General features: G+C 42.3%; 1 protein-coding gene across 1 annotated transcript in view; it reads right to left on the reverse strand.

Moving 5' to 3' along the window:
- LOC134437696 (hemicentin-1-like) overlaps positions 1 to 25,783 on the reverse strand; it is a 34,921-nt gene extending 9,138 nt beyond the window's left edge. Inside the window, exons 1-12 of the mRNA XM_063187214.1 lie at positions 25,028 to 25,783; positions 24,345 to 24,617; positions 23,194 to 23,532; positions 22,350 to 22,589; positions 21,776 to 22,003; positions 19,908 to 20,013; positions 19,502 to 19,662; positions 17,799 to 18,044; positions 16,845 to 17,177; positions 11,228 to 11,464; positions 1,702 to 1,971; positions 931 to 1,251 (exon numbers count right to left, since the gene is read on the reverse strand). Of these exons, the coding sequence (XP_063043284.1) occupies positions 931 to 1,251; positions 1,702 to 1,971; positions 11,228 to 11,464; positions 16,845 to 17,177; positions 17,799 to 18,044; positions 19,502 to 19,662; positions 19,908 to 20,013; positions 21,776 to 22,003; positions 22,350 to 22,589; positions 23,194 to 23,532; positions 24,345 to 24,617; positions 25,028 to 25,085 (2,812 nt within the window). The 5' untranslated portion in view covers positions 25,086 to 25,783. The remainder of the gene's footprint in view (positions 1 to 930; positions 1,252 to 1,701; positions 1,972 to 11,227; positions 11,465 to 16,844; positions 17,178 to 17,798; positions 18,045 to 19,501; positions 19,663 to 19,907; positions 20,014 to 21,775; positions 22,004 to 22,349; positions 22,590 to 23,193; positions 23,533 to 24,344; positions 24,618 to 25,027) is intronic.
- Positions 25,784 to 26,201: the final 418 nt, after the last annotated feature.

Genomic DNA, 26,201 nt, shown 5'->3' on the forward strand with positions numbered 1-26,201 from the left:
TGTAGGATTGCGTTATTCAATTTTTCCATCATTTCTGACTAAGCATACTCTGCAATGGGGAACAGAGTTTTACAACCCTGAATCCTCTACGTCACATGGGGAATGATGAACGATGACATCAACAGGATATTACGCAAGATATTTGACACTCCATTTTGTCACATTAGGAACTGCAGCAGAGGAATGAGAATGCTTTGTGATTGTCCAAGACAAATTTCCTGGGGGACAAATAAAACTAATCTTGAATCTTGAATGTTGTTATAACCTTATAGTAGGGCTGCACGATTATGGAAAAAATCATAATCACGATTATTTTGGTCAAAATCATAATCACGATTATGAATCACGATTATTGGTTTTTGCTGATTTTTTTTGAAAATTATAACAAGACGAAATATAACCAAGAATGAATGACATACGGGATGAGGAAAAATAAAATGAATTGTAATAATTATGTAAAGGCAATAGCATAAAACTTAAGTGGACAGATTTCTGGCCAGAAACACAAGCTTGTCAGTATGTTCTGGCTTCAAGGACGCTCTCAAAAGTAGGTTACTATTGCCACGATTAAATCACGATTAAAATCATGAGTTCGATTTCACCATTTTATCACGATTTTGATTATTTTTCGATTAATTGTGCAGCCCTACCTTATAGCATTCTGTTATAACCATACTGTCACCAAAATGGCGATGACCATGTCTTTATATTCTACTTAAGCCTCTTGGCAATGTCAGAACAAGGTTGATATGAGGCGTTTTCAGCTAACAGTGACTGGGATGACCGGCGATCCCATCCGTGTGAAAGGGTTACACCTCTATGAGATAGATAGATAGATAGATAGATAGATAGATAGATAGATAGATAGATAGATAGATAGATAGATAGATAGATAGATAGATAGATAGATAGATAGATAGTGTCTCTTACAGTGTACAGTGATGCGGACCGCTTGCGACTTCATCACTGGATCAGGGGTCAGGTCCAGTCCGACTTCACAGTGGAATTCAACGCCGTCATCAGACGGCTGGAAGGACGTGGTCATTTCAAAGGTGCGGTTCCGTGGGCCCACTTTAGCCGGGTCGTCTTGCTTCTCGCTGCTTTGCTTGACCAGCGTGTCTCCTTTGAACCACCTCACCGTCACGTTCTCGGCCGGAGCAAAGTTTTCGACCTTGCAGAAAAGGTTGTACGACCTCTCCGTGTACTTGGACTCAGCGCCACTTACAGTCAGGGTGACACTCTCTGGCATTTCTACAAGGGGGATATTGATAGGTAACACATTGCAATTAAACATTAGGCAAACAACGTGTGTATTTTCAATAAAAGCAGGGCTACTAGCTGGGCGACTAGACACAAGTTAACTGGAGCGTGCCTGTCACTTTGTGCACCAGAATTAACCTCTTAGCGCAGCACTATGGCTCTCTGTAATGTCATAGCAATGTTGTCATGATGTAGTTAAGCATTTGAATAGGGTCACCTGCAACCCCAGCTGCAGTAAGAGGCTACAAAACAAATCTTGAAGACATATTGAGTGCTCCAGTCATCCCTGAGTCTAGTCAACAATAAGTAGCCCAGATTGTCTTCATTCTGCAATCCTCAGCCATGAGTACCACAAAGGCTGAAGCGGAGACATCCTTCTTCCAACTAGTGTGTATTATCATAATTTATAATAATTACTTGTAAACGAAAGCAATGACTTACGATAAACGAGAACAGGGAGTTTTTCGAAACACTGGTCTCTGTCTTTGGGGTTGATGTAACATAGTGGCCCCACTGTCCACTCTCTTAACTCCTCCACCGTCCAGTTGAGGCGTTCAACTCCTTCCTCCATGTTCACCGGCCCCACTGTAGACTCCCAGCCCATCCCTTCGATGGGTACGAGAGCATGGCAGGTGGCCAGAGCTGACTCTCCATACCTCACCACCAGAGAGGGGGGACTGATCTCAACCGGACATTCGGAGGCTGCCACACCTAGAGGGAAAGTCACTGTGTTAATTGCCTGGTTCACACCAGATCATATCACAGGATTTCCCAGGCTACTGTATTAGTAGGCTAGCTAGATAGTTTTAAAGCATATGAGTAACCAGTGCTATTATGTCCCTCATTGGGAGTACACTTTCAACAAAGGAAAGTGCTCTTGGTTAAATGTTTATTATTAATAATAATAATGATTATTAATATGGAAATGTTTGTTTTTAACCCCTTGCATGTGCATAACATAACATAAGTATTTAGCTTGCAGTTTTTGACTATACTGTAGGCCTGGCCAATTCAAATGGCCCTGTGGCCAGATGCGGCCCTTGAACGCAAAGGTTCTGGCCCGCCACGAGATTAGAAAGAAAATGAAAAGAAATATATGTGCTATCAGTGGCCGTGCATAATTTGTCACTAAACCTTCAGGTTGGGGATATATCTCCTATTCATTCACATGAGAGTGAAATCCTATCAAAAACAGTCTCATAAATAGGCGATCACAAGGCTACTACATAAGAAATAGAGAAGCCAATAGGGGCCTATCTGTTTGTGTCTGGAAAGCTATCAGCTTCGCACCCTAACCTCGAACACCGTGCGGCTCGCAGTTATGCAGATTCTATATTCGGCCCCTTTACTGGGAATAATTTTGGGGGGAAAGGCTCTGTGACTTTTAATTGAATACCTCAGTGTAGGTTATGTCATTCAATAGCCTATTACAAGACTGTGCAGTCCAAACATTCGAAAGTGTGACCCTGTGGTTCAACGCGCATAGTCACTTCCATAAGAAGCATGCACGCGCCCTTCAACTTGGCGTGACGCGTATGGGTGTTTATGTATAGACAGATATGTCTAATGTAAGACGTATAGGAGGCTTTGTTTGACTTAACTTTTCATGTTTTAGAGTGAATAGTTTTCTTGGAATTATTCACTGGAAGCTATGCCACACCCATGCTTTAGGCAACTTGATGCTCTTCCCAAAATAATCCAGATGGGGTGAGTGGTTTTTCCATGTGAAAGAACATCAGAATACACTGATTGATTTACAGTGGCGTACACTTAAGGATTAGACACAGCATGAACAGCCTACAGCAAGAAACAGTTCGCTCCATGTGTTGTTTATTCAACGCTCTCTGTAATGCAAAAATGGCATAGACTGGCTGTTGCCTTCGCTGAGTTAAACTTGCTCGAATGCAGCCAGTTCACGGACTATAAACTCTTTTACGAACAGATTTACGAGTCATTTCCAGAAAACTAGCGGCAAAAGCATTTTAGTATAAAATGTCACGAAAAGACTCACATTACACCACTTCAGCGCATTAGGACCAATGCATTCGTGTTACACATTCCCTACCTGTTAATCCAAAAAGCAGGTAAAATAATCCACCGACAAGATTGATCCGAGTCATCATTTGAATTGTTTGTTAAACGGTTTCTGCTGCTGCTGCTCTCCAATTGCTTTGCCAGACCTCAGAAGCAGAATTATACGTAGAACTACGAGTATACTATCGTTCCAGATGGGAGTTCTCGCGGACACCGCTGCCTCTCCAAAAAGACTCACTCTTGCAGGGATCACCAACACTCCAAACGAGAAATTGATCGGACCACTGATTGTTGACAAGACTATCTGAAACGCTGGGTCGATGATCACAATCCAAGAACACGATTCAACAACTTTGGACTATGAACATTCCCAGAGTGGCCAACAGCTGCGCTGTAAACCTTCGGCCGCGGTTTGAGTGTTTCGAATTCTAAGTATCCAGATAGAACTAGAGGGCGGGGCGAGACTCCTAGTGGTTGTAATGACTGCGCCTATGATGATTAAAGTGGAATATTTTGTAGACCTAGCCCTCAGATAATTTGTCACCAGATGAGAGCAGTTCTGTTATGGCTTTAGTATGGCTAGGCTGATCTGTTACAACTACAACATGCGCCATGTTTTGAATGTAAACTGCTAAAAAGGGAGGACTTATAACATTTTCACGACACCTCATATAGGACTAAAACCTGTAATTGTCTCCCCAGGCCTGACCTACAGATCTTGTTCAGACCTGTAGCCTAAACGTCCTAGAAACAAGATCTAGTCACCGTGCATACATATCACTGACAGGCCAGGCCAGCCCAATAAGGCAATTTAAATAGCCGATTTCTGGATGTTTGCAGGTGTATAAAATAGACCTACAGGGCAAGTAGGGCTATATTGATGAAGGTTACAATTCTGCTTCTAATAATAATCATCATCATCATCCTCATCCTCATTATCATCATCATCATAATCATCCACCAACCCAAGAGACATTCTCTCTTTTTTAAACAAATATTTTATATAAATAAAAATGTTTAAATACAAAGTTCATCAATAAAGATTAGACAAAAAAAAGCTTGTCTACAGTGTGGTCATCACAGATCTCATCCAGTGTATAAAAGGTCTCAACATCAAGGTTGGTAGGCCTACTAATCCAAAATTAAATAGAATTGAACAGTCCATTATGAAATGTCACATATTCCAACTTTTCCTAAATCAGCTAAAGGGCCATGTTGGCTCAAAATTCCAACATTTTTTTTTTTTTAACTTTTAGCACATTATGGGAGTCCAGCCACATTGCAATGACAGCAGAACCCCACCCATGACACCATGGAGAGTTTGGCTGAAGCCTTGCTTAGACAAACAGAAGTTTGAAACATCAAGAGTTGCACAGGCACCCATGCTCTCCTCCGCATTGCAGCATACAAAGGTCCTTCATCATCACATGATTATCCTTCATCATCACAGGTTTATACATATTTACAGGCGTTTTTACATGTGTACAATGATATGCAAGTTATAAGTTAATATACTGCCCAAAACACACATGCAATAGCATAACAGCATGGTATCAGACACAGGGTCAAGCATACATCTATTGACAGCAACAAAAAAGGAATCTGCACAGAGACCATTCAAATACAAAAGAGCAAAAAAAAAAAAAAACATTAAAATGATTAATGCAGTCCAGCATGTTGGCGATGATGAAATGGTGACCTCAGAACATGTTAAGTCCTGTGTACGTATGTACAGTATTTACAATATTCAGTAGATAACAGTCTACCTGGTCAGACGACTCAAGGATGTAAATTCATTGTAAAATCATTGTATCAAAACATTCTCTCATTACACATACGTAGTAGTGGTGGGTCAGCGGTACAGCATGGCCTGTGCTTTGATAAGACTTTATTTTTCACTGAAGATGAGCAAAATAGTCCTTTGCCGGTTACACCAGCATTAGACAATACTGAATGTGCTCTATGTGTTAGGATGAGACATTAGAACCAAGCGGAGGACCGATAACCAGAGACGGTGAAAAGGCACATAGAGAATCTTTGCTAAAACCATCTTTTTTTCCCCCATGCACGTGTTTTGGCCTGTTTCGGAACATGAAACCCTGGTCCTGGTCTGAACAAGATGTTTTTTGAGTCTTAGCTGTTCTCATGGTTCTAAAGTAGGCTCTCTGAAATCACAGCATGTCGTGGCCCGGCCGTGGCTTAGTTGGCTGGGCACTGGACTGCTACGTGGGCGACCAAGGATCGATTCCTGACCCGGGTCATTGCCCGATCCTCCCCCGTCTCTCTCTCCCACTCATTTCCTGTCCCACTCTTCACTGTCCTGTCTAAATAAAGTTGAACCCCCCGAAAAAAGTATATTTAAAATAAAAAAAAAAGAAATCACGGCATCCTGGTCTGAACAAAATGTTTTTTGAGCGGCTGGCTGTAGTTCTCACGAAGTTCTAGGTTGGAAGGACGGCAAGTCGCACATGGCGTAGATGTTCTGCTGCGAGAGCTTCATGATGGGGGGGTTGCTGTCAAGGCCGTTGCGCGCCACGTCGCCATTGTGCGGGTTGGGCTTGGCGCCCTCAATGCTGTAGCGGCCCATCTTGGTGTTAGTGTAGTAGATGGAGTAGATGAAGACGAAGATGACAGAGATGATCACCACCACCACGGCCACAAAGCCCGCGATCAGGGGCAGGTAGTCCTCTGCCGCAAGAAGGAGACACAAAAGCAAAAGTGGGTCAAATTAACTTAAGTGAAACTGAAAGCCCAACTGGGAAACTCCAACTCCCATTGTCATTGTGACATAGTACGCCACTCCACAGCACACAAGTGCACAACACAAAATTGCATTTATGCCACACCCGTGCAAGGGGCCAGCCCCAATGGCGCCCCAAGGGAGCAGTGGGGCGGCACGGGACCATACTCAGGGTACCTCGGTCATGGAGGAGGATGGGGGAGAGCACTGGTTAATTACTCCCCCCACCAAGCTGGTGGGTCGGGAGTCGAACTAGCAACCTTTGGGATACAAGTCTGACGCCCTAACCTCTTACCCATGACTGCCCGGGACGCTATGCATCATTTACTGCATGTCAGTGCATTCAGGAATTGAATCCCACCGCATCTCACACCTCCATCCATGGCTGAAGTGCCCTTGAGCAAGGCACCTAACCCCACATTGCTCCAGGGGCAGTAACCAATACCATGTAAGTAACTAAGTCGCTTTGCATAAAAGTGTCAGGTAAGTGCAATGTAAAGTAATTTAATATTACTTAATTACTCATTATTAACTTAATTTGCTACAAGGTGAATGGACATTCTGTTGTCACCCCTAGTACTAGTCTGTGGACGAAAAAATCTGAGATGTAAGTTGGCTGGGTGATGCCGAGTCGGCCCTCAAGACCCATAAGGGGACAGAACCAACCAAAACTTGCATAGTACTTGGTAACACTTCCAAATAAGGGGCCATAATTAACAGCAAAGTAGCTATAACCTAATACTTTAGTAAGGGTTAATAATCATTACTTAACGCCACATTAGACACATATTAAGTAAGGGTTAACGTTCGGCGAGAAGGTCGCTACCGTGGAATAGCAGCACGACAGAGAGAATCTTTAGACCCCGACGCGGAGCGGAGGGGTCTTGTTCTCTCTGAAGTGCTGCTATTCCACAAAGCGACCGACTCGCCGAAAGTTAACCCGCTTATTATATGGATATACTTAAATGATTCACACATGGCGGGGACATTTCTTTAGGCCTATTTAATGTTAAGATTGTTGCTGCGCAAAACAAAACAGTGCCGTTGTGGAACACCGCTAGGCAAATGCTAGGTAGCCAGGACAACAGGTATTGTCTATCACAGCAGCTGATTAGAGTCTTGTTGAAAAGTCGCTTTAGCAGTGAAAAGTCTTGTTGCCATTGACAGCGGTCTGTTATAGACCAACCCGTCCGTTATCGAAAAATAACAGACGTGCGAACGTTGGGGAGCCCCGTTGAAATGAATGGAGCATTCGACCGATGACGTCACACCATATAATAAGTAAGGGTTAACGTTCGGCGAGAAGGTCGCTACCGTGGAATAGCAGCACGACAGAGAGAATCTTTAGACCCCGACGCGGAGCGGAGGGGTCTTGTTCTCTCTGAAGTGCTGCTATTCCACAAAGCGACCGACTCGCCGAAAGTTAACCCGCTTATTATATGGATATACTTAAATGATTCACACATGCGGGGACATTTCTTTAGACCTATTTAATGTTAAGATTGTTGCTGCGCAAAACAAAACAGTGCCGTTGTGGAACACCGCTAGGCAACAGCTAGGTAGGCTAGCCAGGACAAAGGGTGTTGTCTATCACAGCAGCTGATTAGAGTGACAAAAGACCGGACCCCCTGCGGAGTGATATGAAACATTCGCTTTAGCCACTGACTTGTAGCAGAGAGATTATTTCTGCTTGTAGGCTATACAAGCCAGTGGCTTTAGCAGTGAACGTCTTGTTGCCATTGACAGCGGTAGCCAGGACAACGGGTGCTGTCTATCACAGCAGCTGATTAGAGTCTTGTTGAAAAGTCGCTTTAGCAGTGACAAGTCTTGTTGCCATTGACAGCGGTCTGTTATAGACCAACCCGTCCGTTATCGAAAAATAACAGACGTGCGAACGTTGGGGAGCCCCGTTGAAATGAATGGAGCATTCGACCGATGACGTCACACCATATAATAATTCTTATTAATGCATATGTCAAACATTAGCAAGCAGTTACTTAACTATTAGATAACTATTACCTTGTGTTACAAGTTCATAGCATAAAAAATATTTAACTAATACATAAGTAAGGGTACAGTAATAGTTAAGTAGCTATTAGGTCATACTTAACTAAGGACCAAAATTAACACTTACTTAATACAAAAGTAAGGCATAACTAATGATTAAATAATACCGAAATATTGTTGTCTGTAGATTGCGTACCCATCATGCACTGCACTTCTTGGAGCTAATATTTTCTGACATTAACTTAATTATCACAAAGGAATGGTTTAGTTTCGCTTCAAAACTATTACTCTTCATAATGTTCTGCATTTATTGTAGGGTTTTTACCATTAAAACTAATAAGTGGTATATGAACAAATTACATCTCATCACCCCACCATCATTGAGAAGTGTACGTCCAATCCTTGCTATATAATGGCTCCTGTTGCCATTAATACAGTGATTTGAATGAGTGAAAACTAGATGTCACAGTAGATTAATTACTTAACTATTAGGTATGCTCAGCCAACTCTATTATAAGGGTCCCAAACACCAATATCTATGGATTAATTAACCATTAGTTATCCGCAGCCAACTCTAATATAAGGGTCCCAAACACCAATATCTATCCATTAATTAACCATTAGTTATCCTCAGCCAACTCTAATATAAGGGTCCCAAAACCCAATATTTATGTATTAATTAACCATTAGTTATGCCTTACTTTTGTATTAAGTAAGTGTTAATTTTGGTCCTTAGTTTAGTATGACCTGATAGCTACTTAACTATTAACTGTGCCCTTACTTATCTATTAGTTAAATAATGATATGCTATTAACTTGTAACACAAGGTAATAGTTATCTAATAGTTAAGTAACTGCTTACTAATGCATTAATAACAATTAATTTGTGTCTAATGTGGCATTAAGTAATGATTATTAACCCTTACTTAAGTATTAGATTGTAGCTACTTTACTGTTAATTATGGCCCCTTATTTGGAAGTGTTACCTAGTATTGCTTTAATACTCAAGGACACGGAAGGAAGCAAGAAGACAATGTCCAAAAAAAGACCATTTAACTCCATTAAAACACAGCTGTGGTCTTTCTATCATGAACATGGCAGTCCTACAAACAGAGGAAGGGGGGCAAAGCCAGGCACTGAAAATATTCAAGCAGCAACAGAGCTGTTAAGTCCACGCCATGTGCTGAAAGATTTCTGGGACCCGCTGTAGTCTAATCTTCAGAACAGCCATAGTGTTGTAAACCATGTTGTGGAAAGCGTGAGATATGACACCTGTTTTCTACCCTTTACAATGCAAACACCATCCAGTCACGGGCAGCATTGAGTTAGTGACATACACAAACAGCTCCCTCTTGAGACATATGCTGGAAATGTACTAACTACACAAAGTGGATCTGACTCTCGATCAAGAGTGTGGAGAATACAGCAGGGCTCAGCAGTTACTGTAAGTGTGGACTCAGGGCCATTTTTTTCTGACAATGCCATTGCAGGCCATGGCTCTGTTTTTCTATTGGGGATAAAAAGGTTGCTCTATTTTCTATCTTCTATTATGTTTAGCATACATGCTTTTAATTTAATTTAATTTAATTTAATTTAATTTAATTTAAAACATTTTCTTCTATGTGCCCTTTATGCCATATGTTGCATCTGCTGGCATCTCTCATGCGACCTCCCTGTTTCATTAGCTGAAGATAGCTAGCTATCAAAAGCCATAAAATGCCATGAATGCCATGAATTGTCAAAAGCCTTGAAATGCCATGCATGTTCGTCAAGTAGGCTAAACAGGCTGCAAGAATGTTCTATCTGTTGCTTTTGTCATGTTACTTCTCAGCTATTCTTCAATAAATTACAAAAATGTGGAATTGTATTTTTAAATTAAACAAGATGTTTAAAAAGTACATGTTAAATATCATCTGTAAAAAAATGTTACCTTGCGGGCTAGATATAATTGATGGCAAGCTAGCTATGGCCCCCGGGCCACTAATGGCCTACGCCTGCTAGAGATAGTAAAAACTGAAATGTGGTTTTAGGGAATAACATTATTGTGAAAATTATTGCTTGCGCAAATTAATCAAGGTCTCTTAAGATTTCAGGATGTGAAGTTGCTTACACAGGAAAGCAGCAACTGACCCATATTTTATTCACATGACGCTTCAAGATTAGCTAATCGAGTGGGTGTATTGCTATTCTAATGGATACAAATGAGAGGACAAGGAGTTCTTTGGTCTCATTGGATTAAATGATGCAAGTTACCATGCACGGGCACGTTACAATGACACACATGCAACTGCTACAAGCAAGCATGGCCAGAAGAAAACACACAGTCAGCCAGATAAAACTACAGAGCAACCAGGGCTTGACGTTAACTTTCTTGCTAAGAGGCCACTGTGGCTAGTGGTTTTCCCTGTTACTATCATTTAGCCTTTCTTCTAGCCACCATTTTGTGTCACCATTACCATGATACTGTACATCTAAGCTCAGAGGATTTAGTTCTCAAACAAGAAAAAAAGTGTAGTTCCTCGCGTTTCTGCTTTATCATCTGGTGCATTGACAAGAGAGAGGCAGGAAATCTTCACTTGAGAGACAACACCGGAGCAGCACAGATGTAATTCTTTTTTTAAATGTTTTATTTAAGTGCACAACATGACTAACGTTTCGATTGTTAGACCATCTTCATCAGAGTCCATGACTCTGTATGATAACTGTAAGATATCTGGACTCTGATGAAGATGGTGTAACCATTGAAACGTTGGTCATGTTGTGCACTTAAATAAAAAAACAAAAAGAATGACATCTGTGCGGCTCCGGTGTTGTCTCTCAACTAAAACAAGAATATCAGGGCTATTAGCGCAGCCTCCAATACAAAAGTAAATCAGACACACAGAAACAGTAAATAAACTTAACTTGACCTTAATAAACATGATAGGGTATTCTATAACTACAAATAAACTACCTGCCAAAATGGCTCATGATTCACTGAAATGAAAACTAGCCACAGCTGAGTTTCTCCTGGATTTAGCCACTTGGCAGGTGCCAATGTCAAGCCCTGAGAAAAACGTAACAATGGAAATGGAGAAGGAAATGGTCACAGGCAGGCATACATCATCACCTTAAGCAGAGGGAAGTGGGTGTAAGCAGCACATTTATTGTGGACCGTCATGGAAAATGATTCAGATTTTTTTTTTACCTTTGAACACCAGCTGCACTCTTTTGATCGTGTGGTTGACGTTGTTGACTGCCAGGCAAGTGATCTCCCCGACCATGTCCATGTTGATAGTCAGGTTACCGCCGTACACTGTCTTGTTGTGGAAGCTCCAGGTGATTGTAGGCTTGGGGTTTCCCTCCGCTTCGCACACCAACACCTCCTGGTAGTCACGGAACACGGGCACCACGCTGGCATTGGGCTGAGTAATAACCGGTGCGTCTACATGAAACAACACACAGGAAATGGGGTCAGGGCAGAAGTGCCGCCGTGGTGCAGAGGGCAAATGCATCCAAACCATAATAAACCCACATTCAAATCTTTAAAAAAAACAAAAAAAACAAATGCATGGGCTTCTGTACGCCCACTTCACAGGACAGCGAAGACAGGAAAACTACTTCCAGACAGGAAACTACTGGGAGAGAGAGCCGGGGCAGGGTTGCGACGTGACACAGGTCGGACTCTAAACCGGTTTCCCATGGGCAGTGAGCCCGCACACAAACAGGTGCACCAATAACGTGTATTAGGTCTTTGTGTACACTGTAAGAAAATTTCCCTGCAAAATAACGGCAGTTACTGGCAATTATATTTACCTGTAATTCTACTGTTATTTCACACCAAAAATCAAATACAGCTCATTGCTGTTTAATGTATCACAGTATATAACATTTTTTCAGCAGCAATTGAATTGTTAAATAACAGTACTCTACAGAAAAATAACAGTACATTTCAGTTAAAAAGTTGAATTGTACTGTATGATGACAGGCAAATACTGGGTCATAGTTGTATTCATGAATATGGCCATGGCAACTTCCTACCCCACCCATCATTCTCCATAACTGTGGTACCCTGGCCATGTTACCACCCCACCTTCCCATCGTTCACCATGACTGGAGTGCCTTGAGCATGATACTATGACGCAATGCTGTATTGAGAAAATGGTTTGCGGTGGTCCTTTGAAAGTGTGGGCATGAATAAAATTTCAGAGTACGCAGTGCTATGTTACAATGATAGTGTGCAAGGTGGGCTTTTTACTGTATCTCTTGATGAGCCAATGATGAATATAGCATTGGTCAGTCTTTAGAAAAATATTTTGCACCAAGTAGCACAGCAAACAAGCAGCACTACAAGCTAGCTCTCAAAGCAATGCCTAATTTGCAGCAGGGACATTATATGCCACAATGCCACAAATGATGCCACATACAGCAAGCTTTCACAAAGAGGAAAGTGTGCAAGCATGTAAGCAAGCTTGTAGGCAAGCTTGTAGGCAAACAAGTGCTATGCTGTGCCATGCAGGCCAGCCAGCAGGCAGGCAAGCAACTGAAGTGTTGATAGTCCAGATTTATATACAGGTGCAAGAGTACCATGTGACCAGAGTCATCAGGCCCTTGGCAGGTGACGCCCGTAATTGAATAATGGCATAACAGCCCTACTCAGGTGAGGCCAGGCACTGATAAGCAGATTGGTTTAGATGGGGCTGCTTGTTGCAAGAGTGTTACAAGTTCTTAAAATGTTTCAGCCATTCACACTTTCATCACTATCAAAATGCATGTGCTACTCACACTTTGCTGCATCAAGCACTTTTTAAGTATTGCAGTTTCCTTAGGAATTGTTTCATCGTGCTTGATAGTATCAGATAATCTTTAACCAGTCAGAATGACTTCAGTTCTTCAGGTGGTATTGAAGTTTGATGGTGATCACGGACAAGTGGAGGATGAATGGGTTTCAATGGTGCTGCCTAAAATAACTTGTTATTTTCTAGAGATGCACCGGATCCGGATCCGGTTCCGGTTCCGGTTCGGGATCCGGATCCGTCAGGATAATAGAGTTTTTCACAGGGTCCGGGTCCGGCAGGATCTTAAGCAGTGGATCCGGTATCCGGCATGTTACCTAAAAATCAGGGTCTGGTGCATGTCTAGCCTAGGCTTTTCAGTCTTTCACAACCCCAATCACTGCATGGAGTGAAATCCCTTTGGAAGCGGCTATTGAAGGCAGTGTGGCAATAAGCCAATGAGTCTAAACAATAGTTTGCGCCAACGTAATAAAAAGGGCCCACGTGTGCGAGTAGACTATATGTTTCAAACCTTTTGTAGGATCCGGTATCCGGTTCCGGATCCGGCAGGATCTTATTCAGTGGATCTGGTATCCGGCAGGATCCTAAAAATCAGGATCCGGTGCATCTCTAGTTTTTTCCACAACGGCGAATACTGCTATTGTGCAGTACTTACTGTTTATGCTCAATATGTGACTCAAAGTAATATTTTCACAGTAGTTGTCTGTTTTTTCGAAAAGCAGTAGAATGCTGTTGCAGAATTTCCGTAAATAAACAGCTATTTGTTACAGTGTATGTTTGTGAATTTATGTTAACTGTTAGAGACCTTAATTTTCCTCTGGATTAATAAATAATACTCCACTACTCTACTCTACTCTACTCTACTCTACCAGCGCGTCGCGCCACAGCACCCCCAACACCTGGATTCAAATCTGGGGTGTGATTCTCGACAGAGTAGTTGTTAGCTAGTTAGCAACTTGGGTAGTTGCCAATGGGAAATTGCATTGCAAACAGCAAAGTAGCTAATGAAGTTAGCAACTATGCATTTCAAGAAATGCACCCCTGACCAAAGGTCAATTCCGAGTCCCACCCCTCTGTTTCTTTGTCTACCACTCCACTTGTAGTCGTTCTCTCCACTGTCCTGTCAAATCATCAGCATCCACAGAACACCAACACTATGAAAATATTAAGCATTTATTTATTAAGATACCGTGGCGTGTAGTACTACTTCTTTCAATGTGACACAAGAACTTAGTCATTGAGTATGTTTACATACACATCTGCATCTTGAAAATGTGGGATAAGGTGTTTGTTTATATGAACACAAACGGTTCTAGTTTGTGTTTTTTAGTGTTGGTATTTGCCACAATATCCCAGTTTCTTTTGAAATACTCCAGCTAGCATTAACCAATACTTATTACAAAAACGGTAATAAGGTATACAGAAATCAGGAAAACGTATTAATGTATTCTGCCTTTGTGTACACATTCAAACACAATGCCAGGATACTTTTGTATCCCGATCATATTCGGGATACTAAAGTGCATGTAAACAGCGTTATTTTTACAGTAATTTTGCATTGTTAATGAATGTGCCATAGGAGGTGTGTAGATACAACTGTGTGTACAACTCTTACACACCAACATTGGGAATGAACAGTATAACTATCCAAAATGCAGACATGACACGATATTGTTAGACTTGTGTGCCAGTACAGCCCTCTCACCCTCTGATGAAAACGGAAGTTATACCGTCGAAACATGTCGGGAAAAGGATAAAAAATCTCAAGTGTGAATTCAACAGTTGGACATAATGAGCGTTACACATATATTAAACACAGGGATTAAAGCAAAAACAAGTCATCTGACTGAACTTTTTTACCGGTTAGGCAACCGATCGAGTATCACTCCGTAACCCAACAAAAACCAATGTAGCCAGGCTCTGCCCTCATGACGAAACATACATGCAAGGAATGGTGCCAGAGCCAGCGGCATAGGCAGACGGGGCAGTCGCCTAGAGCAGAATAGGCCTATGTCTTGAGGGCGCCAGTAATACCAAAAAGTGCCACAAAATCAGAACTTCAACCAACATAAATCTTTACACTTCACATGAACAATGAATATTCATTATACACTCAGTAGGCCTATATAGACTCAGTATGAGTGTACCTGTAGGTACTAGATCAGATGTGCTCAATCAGATGTATGCCTACAATGCTATGTTTACAGATGCCAATTTCTAAATACAAAAAAAGGAAAGAGGGCGGGCAGGCCTAGGCCGCTCACCAGATTGACTAGAACTGGCCGAGAATGGAGGGATAATGGATACTATATCAGACTGCAAAGATTGAACTGAAATTTGGGGCATGTTTTGGTTATTTCCTCTTATTTATTTCTACCCATTGTTTATTAATTGTTCACAACATCATGCAGAATGGATTCACAATGAATGCTGCTTCAAAATGGTAGCTGATCTCACAGAATTATTGACTTGGAATTGCAATGTGTTGATACAGTGAGTGATCCCATTATGGGGTTTTTTGTTGTAGTAGTAGGCTATATTTTGTCTTTCACATTAGAATGGGCAAACACTGTTCTGGTGAAAGCACTGGTGCGCATTGCTTGCAGTTGTATTTCTGACATTTAAAAAGCCCTGATCATAGCAATCAGAGGGAGAAAACTAGCTTTAATTATTTGTATGTTTTTCACCCTTCGGCCTTTTTCAGTATTCATCCTGTTACGTTTACAAACAGGGTGCGGTATGTCTACCTCTGTGTTCTACCGTTTTGAAAACTACTGGCTACTTTTTTGCTTCTCGATGTGCGGTGCCAAGCACACGCTTACCATTGATTTAAAAAACGTCCCCGATTCTTCCTATGCGTACGTGTTCTACAAGCTGACAGGACGCAGCAGACACGACAGTCACAGACACGCCTATCGTTTACAAACGTAACACACTTTCCCAAGCTTGTCGCGCAGCTTTCCACTCGAATCAAGGCAAATCACCCACCCATCAGTCCTGAGTGCGCAGTGCGCAAATAGGCTAACTGAACTCAAACGAAACGCATAGTCCGAGAAGATGGGCACAGACGTTGAGCCACTCAAAAACAAGCGCACACACAACTGTTGCTGCTGCACACTATTCCAGCTGGCAGAAATAGCGTCACACAGTTCAAGCCTTGAAAGTGAAACAAACGTCGAAACGGCATTTATCGACCATGAGTCCACCCATCAGAACACTGCTTCCCAGAACAAGACGTGGCATAAAATATTGGCTCTGCCAGCCTATCCGTGACCCAAATGCAACCAATTTTTAACTTATTTCTTGAATATATATATCGGCAACAACAAAGTTAATCTGCTATGAGTACAGATGAGACTGTGAATTATCCGTTGTCAAAAAGACAACTAGCTCTACACGCAGCCAGTCAAACGCGCTAAACTTTGAGGATGAAACGCATGGTAGGCTATCCTTGTTAGCTGCCATAGTCGTCCCATTGGGGCTATGAATAATGCTAGTAAGAGTCACAATGCTTAAAAGGCAAACCCTTCATGAAAAGGACATCATACGCAGTCGAAGTAAACTATTCATTTTTTTCCCTAAATATCTGCCACGGCAGGTGCAATGATATGGAAACGTCACTGCACTTTATACATTGTATTACAATTATTTTCTTTTCTGCCATCAGCAACAATTTTGGCTATTTATTTTTTTAATCTCTCGCGCTGCGCTGCCACAGAATTGTTGACCGCTCATGTACTTTTTTTGGAACACGGAAGAACAGGGGATGACCCAAAACTAGGCTACTGAAGAGTGAATGTTGTATCACACCGCCAATGGTGGAGTGTATAAATCCGTACACCAAACACACCTCTCGTCCCCTTCTCATGACCAGGAGTGCTCTCGATTTGAGTTCAGTTGGAAAGTAAAAATTGTAAATTAATTGACATAAATTATACGGACGGAAATCCGTCCAAACGAAAATCCAGTTGACGGAATTCCGTCGTAGCGACGGAAAACTTTAATCCCTGATTAAACACAAGTACTTACAGTGCACAATGGCATGAAAGAGTCTTGACCTCATAGGCTTGGGTGTCTCTTCCCCTAGGTCCAGCTTAGCCTCGCACCAGTACCTTGCTCCATCTTCCAATCTGGTAGCATTGATGACAAGGGTGGAGTTCACGTCCTGAGGCGTCCTGATGTCGTTGTTCTGAAAGGTGTCTATTCTTACTGAACTATTAAGCCGCTGTCTGTACCAAGTGATGACAAGGTTCTTCACTGGGGCGACGTCCTGAACCTCACACAGAAGTGTGTAGTTTTCATTGTTAACTAGAGGTCCACCAGAATAGCTCGGGACATTGAGGGATACACTCTTTGGTGATTCTGGAAGGAAAACATGAAACAAAAAAAACATACCTTAATAAGAATGCTTCAGCTTTTAGTCATTTTAATATTACAAGCTGCAGAGAAATGCCCATCGCATGCCCAGATTAAATCATAGCATGGAGATTTAACTGTTCTTTCTTTGATACTGTTGGACAACCCACAGTGTAAACAAAACGTGCACATTTCACGTTTCACAGCACTGTAAATTGGATTATGATGGACACATAAGGGGAAAATCTATAGATACCTGCTGTCCTTATCCTACCAATTAAGTAGGGGCTTAGCTGTAACTGGTCTATTTTAGTACCAAAAATACAATTGAATGCAAGAGCACTGTATGATTTCACAATAAAACAAAACTCTTTCTTTAGCTGTTAGTTGTATTTGAATGTTAAGTCCAGACGGTAATTACACATTCATTACTCAAGTAAGGTTAAGCAGGAACTATATGAAGTATAAAACAGACAGAAGTAAAAGAAAAGGTGCCATGGAATAGCTGTGTACTGCTATGTAATGTCATTAGTGGTGCATGAATTCACTTCTACTTCTACGTCATACACCTCTACCAGTAGTAGGCCTACAAGATTAAGCAGCAGATGGAATACTGCAATAACTTACTGTAAAGAATCAACTGTAGTGGCTTATCACAAGGCGCAAGGCCCTCAAACTCTGCCTCGCAAACAGGTTGAATATTCCAGTCTGTTATGGTTTTTTCAGTCCATGCAGCCTCTGGACTTATCCACTGTTTCTTTGTGTGTCCTTTGGCATCGCAGTTGACGGAAACATTATTGTCATATTCAACCACTAATTTCTCCACTGATTGGCCGGCGCTTGAAAACTTTATGGGACATGACGCCTGTACTCCTGTAGAGGGTGAGAGGGACAAAGACTTCAGACACAATAGTAATGCAACACTAAACAAACTTAATTGCCATGAGTCCATATTGTATGCGACACAAGTGACTAGGCTTTGAGTCACTATTGGCTATAACAGGACACAACGCCTGACTTGCTCAGCAGGCAGACAGGCACTTCCTTTAGCCTACATTCTTTAGTGGGAACAGTTAGTCAAGTTTAGGCAGCACATTAGGAGGGAAATGTGCCGTTAGAAACAATGGCCACACAAAGACGTTGACAGACACGTTGGAAGAAAGAAAACAACCCGATGTGATAAAGCGCACTCAACCATGGACCAGTCATTTACATTGAGACAAAACGTTAGCTGTTCTTGGCATAAGGGCGTATCGCCTTCTCAGATGACCACAGCTAGTATCGGTGCCCGTCACTAGATGGTACAAGATATCGGCAGCGATAGGACAGAGATGCGCGCAAGATCAGTGCCCTTGTGTTCAGAAGGCTAGCGCGCAAAACAAGAGCTGACCACAGATCTGATAAGAACACCCGAAGCCGACAAATGACGGTTCAACAAGGCGCGACCATTGAACCCGCACATCATTTTTTGTAAAGCATCCCCAAAGCCCAAGCTCGTTTCATTTTACAGCGTCAGATGTAACATCAAACTTAACGGGAACTTTGTATCCATGCCAACTTCATAGACGTCGACGTATAACATTTCAACAGGAAGTTCCCTTCACAGCATTCCCCCAAATTAGAACGAAACGTGGACACTGAAAAGACTGAAACAATGACTGAAACACTTACTCAGTGTTGCCGCGTACAAAGTCGACACAAGAAAAGCGATACATTCTATCCAAAAGAGTTTCATTTTAGCGAACGTTACAAATGTCGGTAGGTTTCATCGGCTCCTCGTCCAAAGTCTGGTCTGGTTTTCCTAAGGTTCATTGTGGGCTAGAGGCGCGTTTCCCCTGCAGCAGGAAAAGCACTGCCCAATTTCCCTTCCTCTCCTCTAGCTCCCGGTGGCATGGAATGGTCAACAGACCTCCCCCACTTTTTAGTTTTAAATATACATACATATATTTAAGCTTTCTTGTTGTTGCATAAAAAAAATCATAGTGTCGCATGGTGTACATGTAAAAGTAGCCTAGGCTACACATAGTCAACAACAAGTAATATAAAGGATGACATTTATCAATTAACATTGTATTCATTATCCAGAGTGAAATGGTTAAATAAGTAGCCCACACTGTGTGTGTGTGTGTGTGTGTGTGTGTGTGTGTGTGTGTGTGTGTGTGTGTGTGTGTGTGTGTGTGTGTGTGAGAGAGAGAGAGAGAGAGAGAGAGAGAGAGAGAGAGAGAGAGAGAATGAGAATGAGGTGAGGAGGATGATGATGATGCCATGCGGTAGGTTGATGATTTCCATAAACTCTTCGGTCTTTAGACAGCGCACAATTACTCCCTTACCTCTCACAGTTACTCGGACAGCTCTGCACACCTCTCCAAGGCGATTGAATGCACAGCAGGTGTATGTTCCGATGTTTAGTCCGCTTACTCTATTAATGTGCAGTAAAGACACCCCGTCCTCGGTGTTCACCCTGACGTTCTCCTCCTGAAAGTAGCTCCACCTGTACCAGTGTTGCCAGATGTAAAATACTGAATTATCGTACCAAAAACTCAAAAATATCGTTGTTGGGTTTTTTTTGGGAGGAAATTATCATATAAGAACCCAACTGTAGTTTCAAGGCATCTAAATGAACATAAGAACAACTCTGAAATTATCGTACATTATGTTTTTTTGATCGTACAGAGGACAAAATGGACAAAATTATGGTACAAATACGATAACTACCATACATCTGGCAACACTGACCTGTACTGTGGCCGAGGGTCTCCGGTGGAGGAGCATTTCAGTGTGGCGTCAAACCCCAAGGCGTACACCTCCGTGTCCTCAAGCTCCACAATTGGTGTGGGGGGATCTGAGAATGCCAAATAATAAACACTTCTTATACAGTACGTAGGCTTGTGAAAGATTCTCGTTCATCCATCAAGGTCACGTTATCCAAAGGGTTTAGCTGTAAGCAACCACATTTATTTCACGTTTCATACGCCTCGCTCCTCATCTAAGAGGCTTTTGACTTCAGACACCTTCGACGTTCCTGTCTGTACTCCTTGACATGTGACTCATTTGTCAAGTAGTGAAGGGAAAAGTCAATACTTGTGTGTGTGTGTGTGTGCGTAGTGTGTGTGTGTGTGTGTGTGTGTGGGGGTGGGGGGGGGGGGGTATTATGTGAGTATTTGTAAGCGTACTGTAATTGTACAATTTGGGCCCCTGTAATAAAGTCATATATACTATACAATGTATAGTATACATTCACTACCAACATTCCATCTACATCAACCAGAAGTGCCAAAGCTTCTTGGAAGAGGAGCGAAGTCCAATTGCTTATAGGTAATCTCATTGGACACATTTTATACACTACATTCCACAAAGTTAAATATAGTACATAAAGTGCATTTAGATCTGGGTTACATTAAACCCACAAGGCTACCGGTATTCTAAAACCTGGACCCTGTTCTGTCAATGATTTTCAGCTGAAATATTTACATGAATGTATAAAAGTGTACACTACAAGCCAGGGCAGAGAGAAGGGACTTTTATTCCTTTGAATAGCTTTTTATTCCTTCACTGGCTGAGGTGGATCGAATGTCATCATGACACGCATCTGAAAGCATACTGTATGTCAAAAGAAAAGATCCCCATGGGGATGGAGAGGCTACGGCAGCTGGGCAGGAAAAGTATAGCAAAATAAAATATAACTACACCAAAAAAGCCAAACAATATTCCCATTAGTTAAGAACTGTATTATAATAATCTATCGCATCTTTTAACATTACAACTATTCTCATTGTTGTTTTACGTATCGTATACATCCCAGTGGGGCACTGACTCACAGGCCTCGACTATGGTTGTGAAAGGAGGAGCACAGAAAAAAAAATAGTGCGGCACTACCCATCTAGGGGGGGCCTTGGCTGGAATCTACCGGTATACGGTAAAGCTTGGGAACCCTCAAACTAGGCTAGCAGGGATCCTGCCTGTGTCTGACTAGTGCTTTGACTAAAACCCCATTTTGCCCCTTTTGATGTAGGCAAGCAGGAATCCAGGTCCAACTCATACACATTAATGAAGTACCGTGTCAGAAATGACACAAATAGTGTCGAATTTGAACATGTGTTGTGTGTGCTCAGGGATAACACCTTTTGTGTTAGATGTGACAAGTGTGTAGACAAGGTGTAATAATACTGCGTTATAAGAAGAAATAAAAGAAATTAAAAGCCATTCAAGCGACATTCCTGGAATGTGATGAGTAAATGTTAGTGTATTCTGCTACTCTGTGCATTTAAAATACATTTAAAATGGCAATTAAAAATAATGTGAAATTTAACACAAAATGTGTCAGTTATTACAAATGAATACTAATGTTGTCATATTACGTGTATGTGTTAGAAGAGTCTAAACACAATGCTGTGTTAGAAAAATGCCCCTTTCCTTCCTAAAGTGTTCCTGTCTGTCTCTCTATTGTACCACATATCCATTTAAGGACAAAAGCTCCTCCACCCACCCACCCAAGTAAAAAAAACAAATAACAAAAGACAAATAACAAACAAATAATAACATAACAACAAAATAAAAAGTAACAAAAATATTTTAAAAATATGCAAAAATACGCTTTGACTCACAGAGGACTCTGAGTTCGAGCCAGTGGTCTGCGACTCCATGCTTACTGCCTGCCAGGATGTAATACCTCCCTTGGTCAGCTCTGGAGAGTCTCTCTGGCAAGACGACCTCCTCACCCTCTTTAAACCACTGGACGTCAGGTGGAGGGAAACCCACCACCGCACACGGCGGCTCATAACGCTTGTACTCCTCAACACTGAAGTTGCTGCGACATAGAATTTCTGGACCATCTGTTAGAATAGAAACACATCATTGGACAGTTGAAAACGAAGAAGAGGTTCAGCTGAGGAATCAAGTTGTCTAGAGACAACAATAAAAAAAACACATAAGACTATGTGATTTATACAATGTTTTACTGCAGTACTTGGTATAGGCAGATGAGTGATTGCCTGCAGCTTACAAAATTACATTATTGCTTGTAGTGCAATATCACTATTCACCATGGTCTCAAAACGCTCGAGAAATGAAAAATAAATAAAATAGTGATAAAAAATAGCAATAATAGGTTTAACTAATCAACAGGTTAAAACGAATGAATTGTGCTGAAAAAAAGCACAAAAAGATTTAGGAACTTACACAACACTTCGATGGTAAGCAGCAAGTGTTTCGACTGCACTCCTCCGGTAACTGAGTAGCTGTACTTGCCACGGTCCGCTCTGCTCAAAGGCTGCCGGGGGTCAACCAGGTCACCGTTTCGATATTGTCGCCAGGTCACAGTTGGCGAGGGATTGCCATGGGCAGTACAATAGCTTTCCAGTGTTTCCCCCTCTGGTACATGTAACTCGCCATTAGAGCAGTTATATAATACCGGACCATCTGAAAATGGAGGGAATTTTTTTAAAAATTATTTTTCAATTCTTTTCAATCAAAGGAGGATGGAAAGGCATTTGTTAGTACCTATCCACCTTGTTACCCTGCCCATTTCACCATTGTTTGAGCTACCACAGGATTTTCAGTCTGCTAGGTCCGGTCTGCTAGGTCCTTGCAACTGCTACCAAAATATTAATGGTGCCGCCCTAAGTGAGGATGTAGGCTTAAAATAATCGTTTGAAAGTAAACAACAGAATTAAGTACAGAGGATGCCAACAAAATTGATACATAGCAAAACAAAGGGAAATGACTTTACCGCATAGCCTTTATGCAAAGCCTATGTAATAACCTTCCTATCCAGACTTCACCAGACTTATACTGATCAAGTGTTAATCTGTTACTTAGGATCTCTCTAGTGTCAAAGCAATGCTGTTGTGATTATGATGTAGTTGAGTCTTATCAGCAGTGAAGTCGATGGTGCAGATGGCTGGCCCATCAGCACCAAGACACTACATAGCCTACAGAGGAGGCCAACAAAATTGAAACACAGCAAATAGAAAAAAGGAAAAAAACACTTTTCCTAGCAAAAAGTATTCCCAAGCTAACTCACAATGCACAGTGATGCCCAGACTGGCGGACGCCATTCTCGGCGGAGGGGGTTGGGGTCCGCCCTCTCCCAGCCTCAGGCCGGCTTCGCACCGGAACTGGGCCCCGTTGTCCTCCCGCATCGGGGTGATCCAGAGGGACGCCGTCACGTTGGATGGGGAGGACGGGTAGCTGCTGTGCAAGGGGTTGGCGGACGGCATCACTGCGTCCCCTTTGTACCACGTCACGTCCAGGTAGCGGGCAGGCGCCACGTCCCGGACGTGACACTGAAGCAGATAGGTTGCCCCCTCTGCCAGCGGTCCGTGGTGATTGACTGACAGCGTGGGTGCAAAGGTCAAATCCTCTGTGGAGAGCACAAATGAACAGAGGGGTGAAATTAAAGTAAATTGATGGTGTAGGTACAACCAGGGCTCTAAATTAACTTTTTTTCGTCACCAGTCAAAATAGCTGCTAGATGTTAATCTTACTAGCCAGGCCCACACTCACTAATGGGGCAAAGTGGCTAGTTAGTTGTTTTTTCTACCAGCCAAACTGAAATTTCACCAGTAATAGGCAGGTTGGCTGATGTTAATTTAGAGCCCTGAGTTCAACACTATATGTGATATTACACAGCTGTTACACCATTTATTCCGCTGTGCCTAATAAGGTAGGTAGACTGTGTTGTTACTGAACAAAACTAAAAACCTTAAGAGGGAATCCGCCACAAACTTGACCCAATCTGCACAGAATCAGCTGATCAACTAGGCTACAGTAAGTGGATATCAGTGGAGTTAGCTGTGAGAGGGAAACTGGAATGGTTTCTTTTTACTTTTACTTTCAACATCTAAGTGAGCTATGGTGATACAATGGCACTGCTGTTGAAAAACACATTGCCACAAGTGTAAAGGGTAGCCTACACTACATACCACGCATATGACATATGTCAGGCAAATTGTGACCATCAATTCTGAAATAAATGTAGGCCCCACTAAAAGTTGTTAACATAAGTGAGAGGTGTGTGGGTGTGTGGGTGTGTGCGTGCGTGCGTGAGTGCGTGCGTGCGTGTGTGTGTGTGTGTGTGTGTGTGTGTGTGTGTGTGTGTGTGTGTGTGTGTGTGTGTGTGTGTGTGTGTGTGTGTGTGTGTTTTAAAAAAAATCAATCTGTAGGCCTACTTACTGTACACAACGACAGCAACCTCCTCAATGCACTGGGTTTCTCCATCCTCGAGGTTGACATAGCATCTCGTTTCAACTTCCCAGTCCCACACCCGGTAAATTGACCACACCATCACCTGTACATCCTCATCCATGGGTTTGCTCCCAATCGTAGCTTCCCATCCCATCCCATAGTGGTGGACGTTGGCAGTGCAGTTCACCTCCACGGGATCCCCATATTTCACAACAACCCTTGATGAGCTGACCGTCAGAGCACCCGAGCACGGGTACGCATCTACCAAAAAAATATAGCCAGGACAATGTTGTAATATTGTAACGATTGTAATAATGTGGTAAAGAACTACTGCAGGTCACCAACGCAATTCCGCCCTCCTGTGGTGAGCCACTGGCCAGACCTGCCACAGTTGCAGATGGCACTCTCACTATCTCTGTTGCTTTTGCTAGGTTGAAGTTGGCTCATCATTCAACGACTGTCTCTCCCGCAAGATTAGGCCATTTAAAGTAGGTTACTTTGCCAAGAGCATTATTTAACGAAGCATAACACGGAATGTAACGTTGGCACTGCAATGTTAGGTTATAGGCTACCACAAACCATTTAACCATGTTAAACGACAAAATAACAAGTTGTTTTTCAACTGTTAATGAAAAACAACTGCGGACTGTGGACAAACTTCAGTTACTTACCAACAACCCCTAAGGACACCAAACAGAAAAAGACTCGGTACAAAGTTCCCTCATACATTTAATTACTCGTGACAAAACCCCAACCAAGCCAAACGAAAAAAAAGTATCCAGCGTGCAGATTGAATGGAAATGTCCTTCGTCCTTCTTCCAGGCGAGCATAAAGAAAAGAAAAGTAGCCTTCTTCTGGCGCAGGGGACTCGCGCGGTCTATTTCAGTTCTGTATAGAGTTTCACGGAGGGCTAGATATAATAGACTGGACACGTGCGATGCACTCCGCCTCCCCAACGCTTCATACCTCCAGAGTCCAGACAGCGGGGGAGCTTGATATTACCGGCAACTTTGGTGAGGACCACTTCCCCGGAAGAATAGGTTATCTTCAAGTCATGCACATTTGAGGTTATGAAAAGTAAGGTAAACATTAGTGGTAGGCCTGTACCAAACGCGCAAGACTGAGGGATGTAATTGTGAAATAGTTACAGACTCTGGTAGTTAAGTAGCCTATTGGAGGATTTAAATCCAACATAATGGCATGCAATGTTGCCTAGTTAGCTTACACCAGTGAAAATGACGTTGCATTTGGGTAACAGTTGTTATTATGCCTTTAAAAACTATTTTTGATCTCTTAGTCAGAGGATGTGTGGCTGAAATACACCCACGCGTCTCCTCACATTGCCTACACGAAAAATCCTTCCTCCTTGCTGTTAAGCAAAGGCATTTGACATACATTCAGAAGGCATCGGTGGATACAGAGAACAAAAGTACAGCCTCTCTGGTGCTTCAACAAGGTAAATCACTCGAGATTGGTCATGCATGCTCATTCCTAAAAAAATTTTTTTTTAAAAGCTACACACCCCTCCCAATACCTGCTTAGGCCTACTCTTAATCACTACTCTGAAATGTTCAAGTTGATGCCGGTCTTTCTTCACGGTCCTAATTCCCCACCCAGGGACAGGTTACTGCACAGGCATACTGGGCCCAGGCCCAGGAGTCAAGGGGGTCCTGAAGCCCAAGCCTCTATATTTCCTGTACATTTCCTTTTTTTTTTTGGGGGGGGGGGGGGTTCTTGTTAGGCCCTGGGGCCCATGGAATCATAATCCGTCCCTGCCCCCACCATGTGTTCAAATAAAATTAAATGGAATGCAGATAAAACCAACAACCTACTTAATATCCAGAG

This window comes from Engraulis encrasicolus, chromosome 2 (genome assembly GCF_034702125.1).
Source record: "Engraulis encrasicolus isolate BLACKSEA-1 chromosome 2, IST_EnEncr_1.0, whole genome shotgun sequence".
Taxonomy (NCBI): domain Eukaryota; kingdom Metazoa; phylum Chordata; class Actinopteri; order Clupeiformes; family Engraulidae; genus Engraulis; species Engraulis encrasicolus.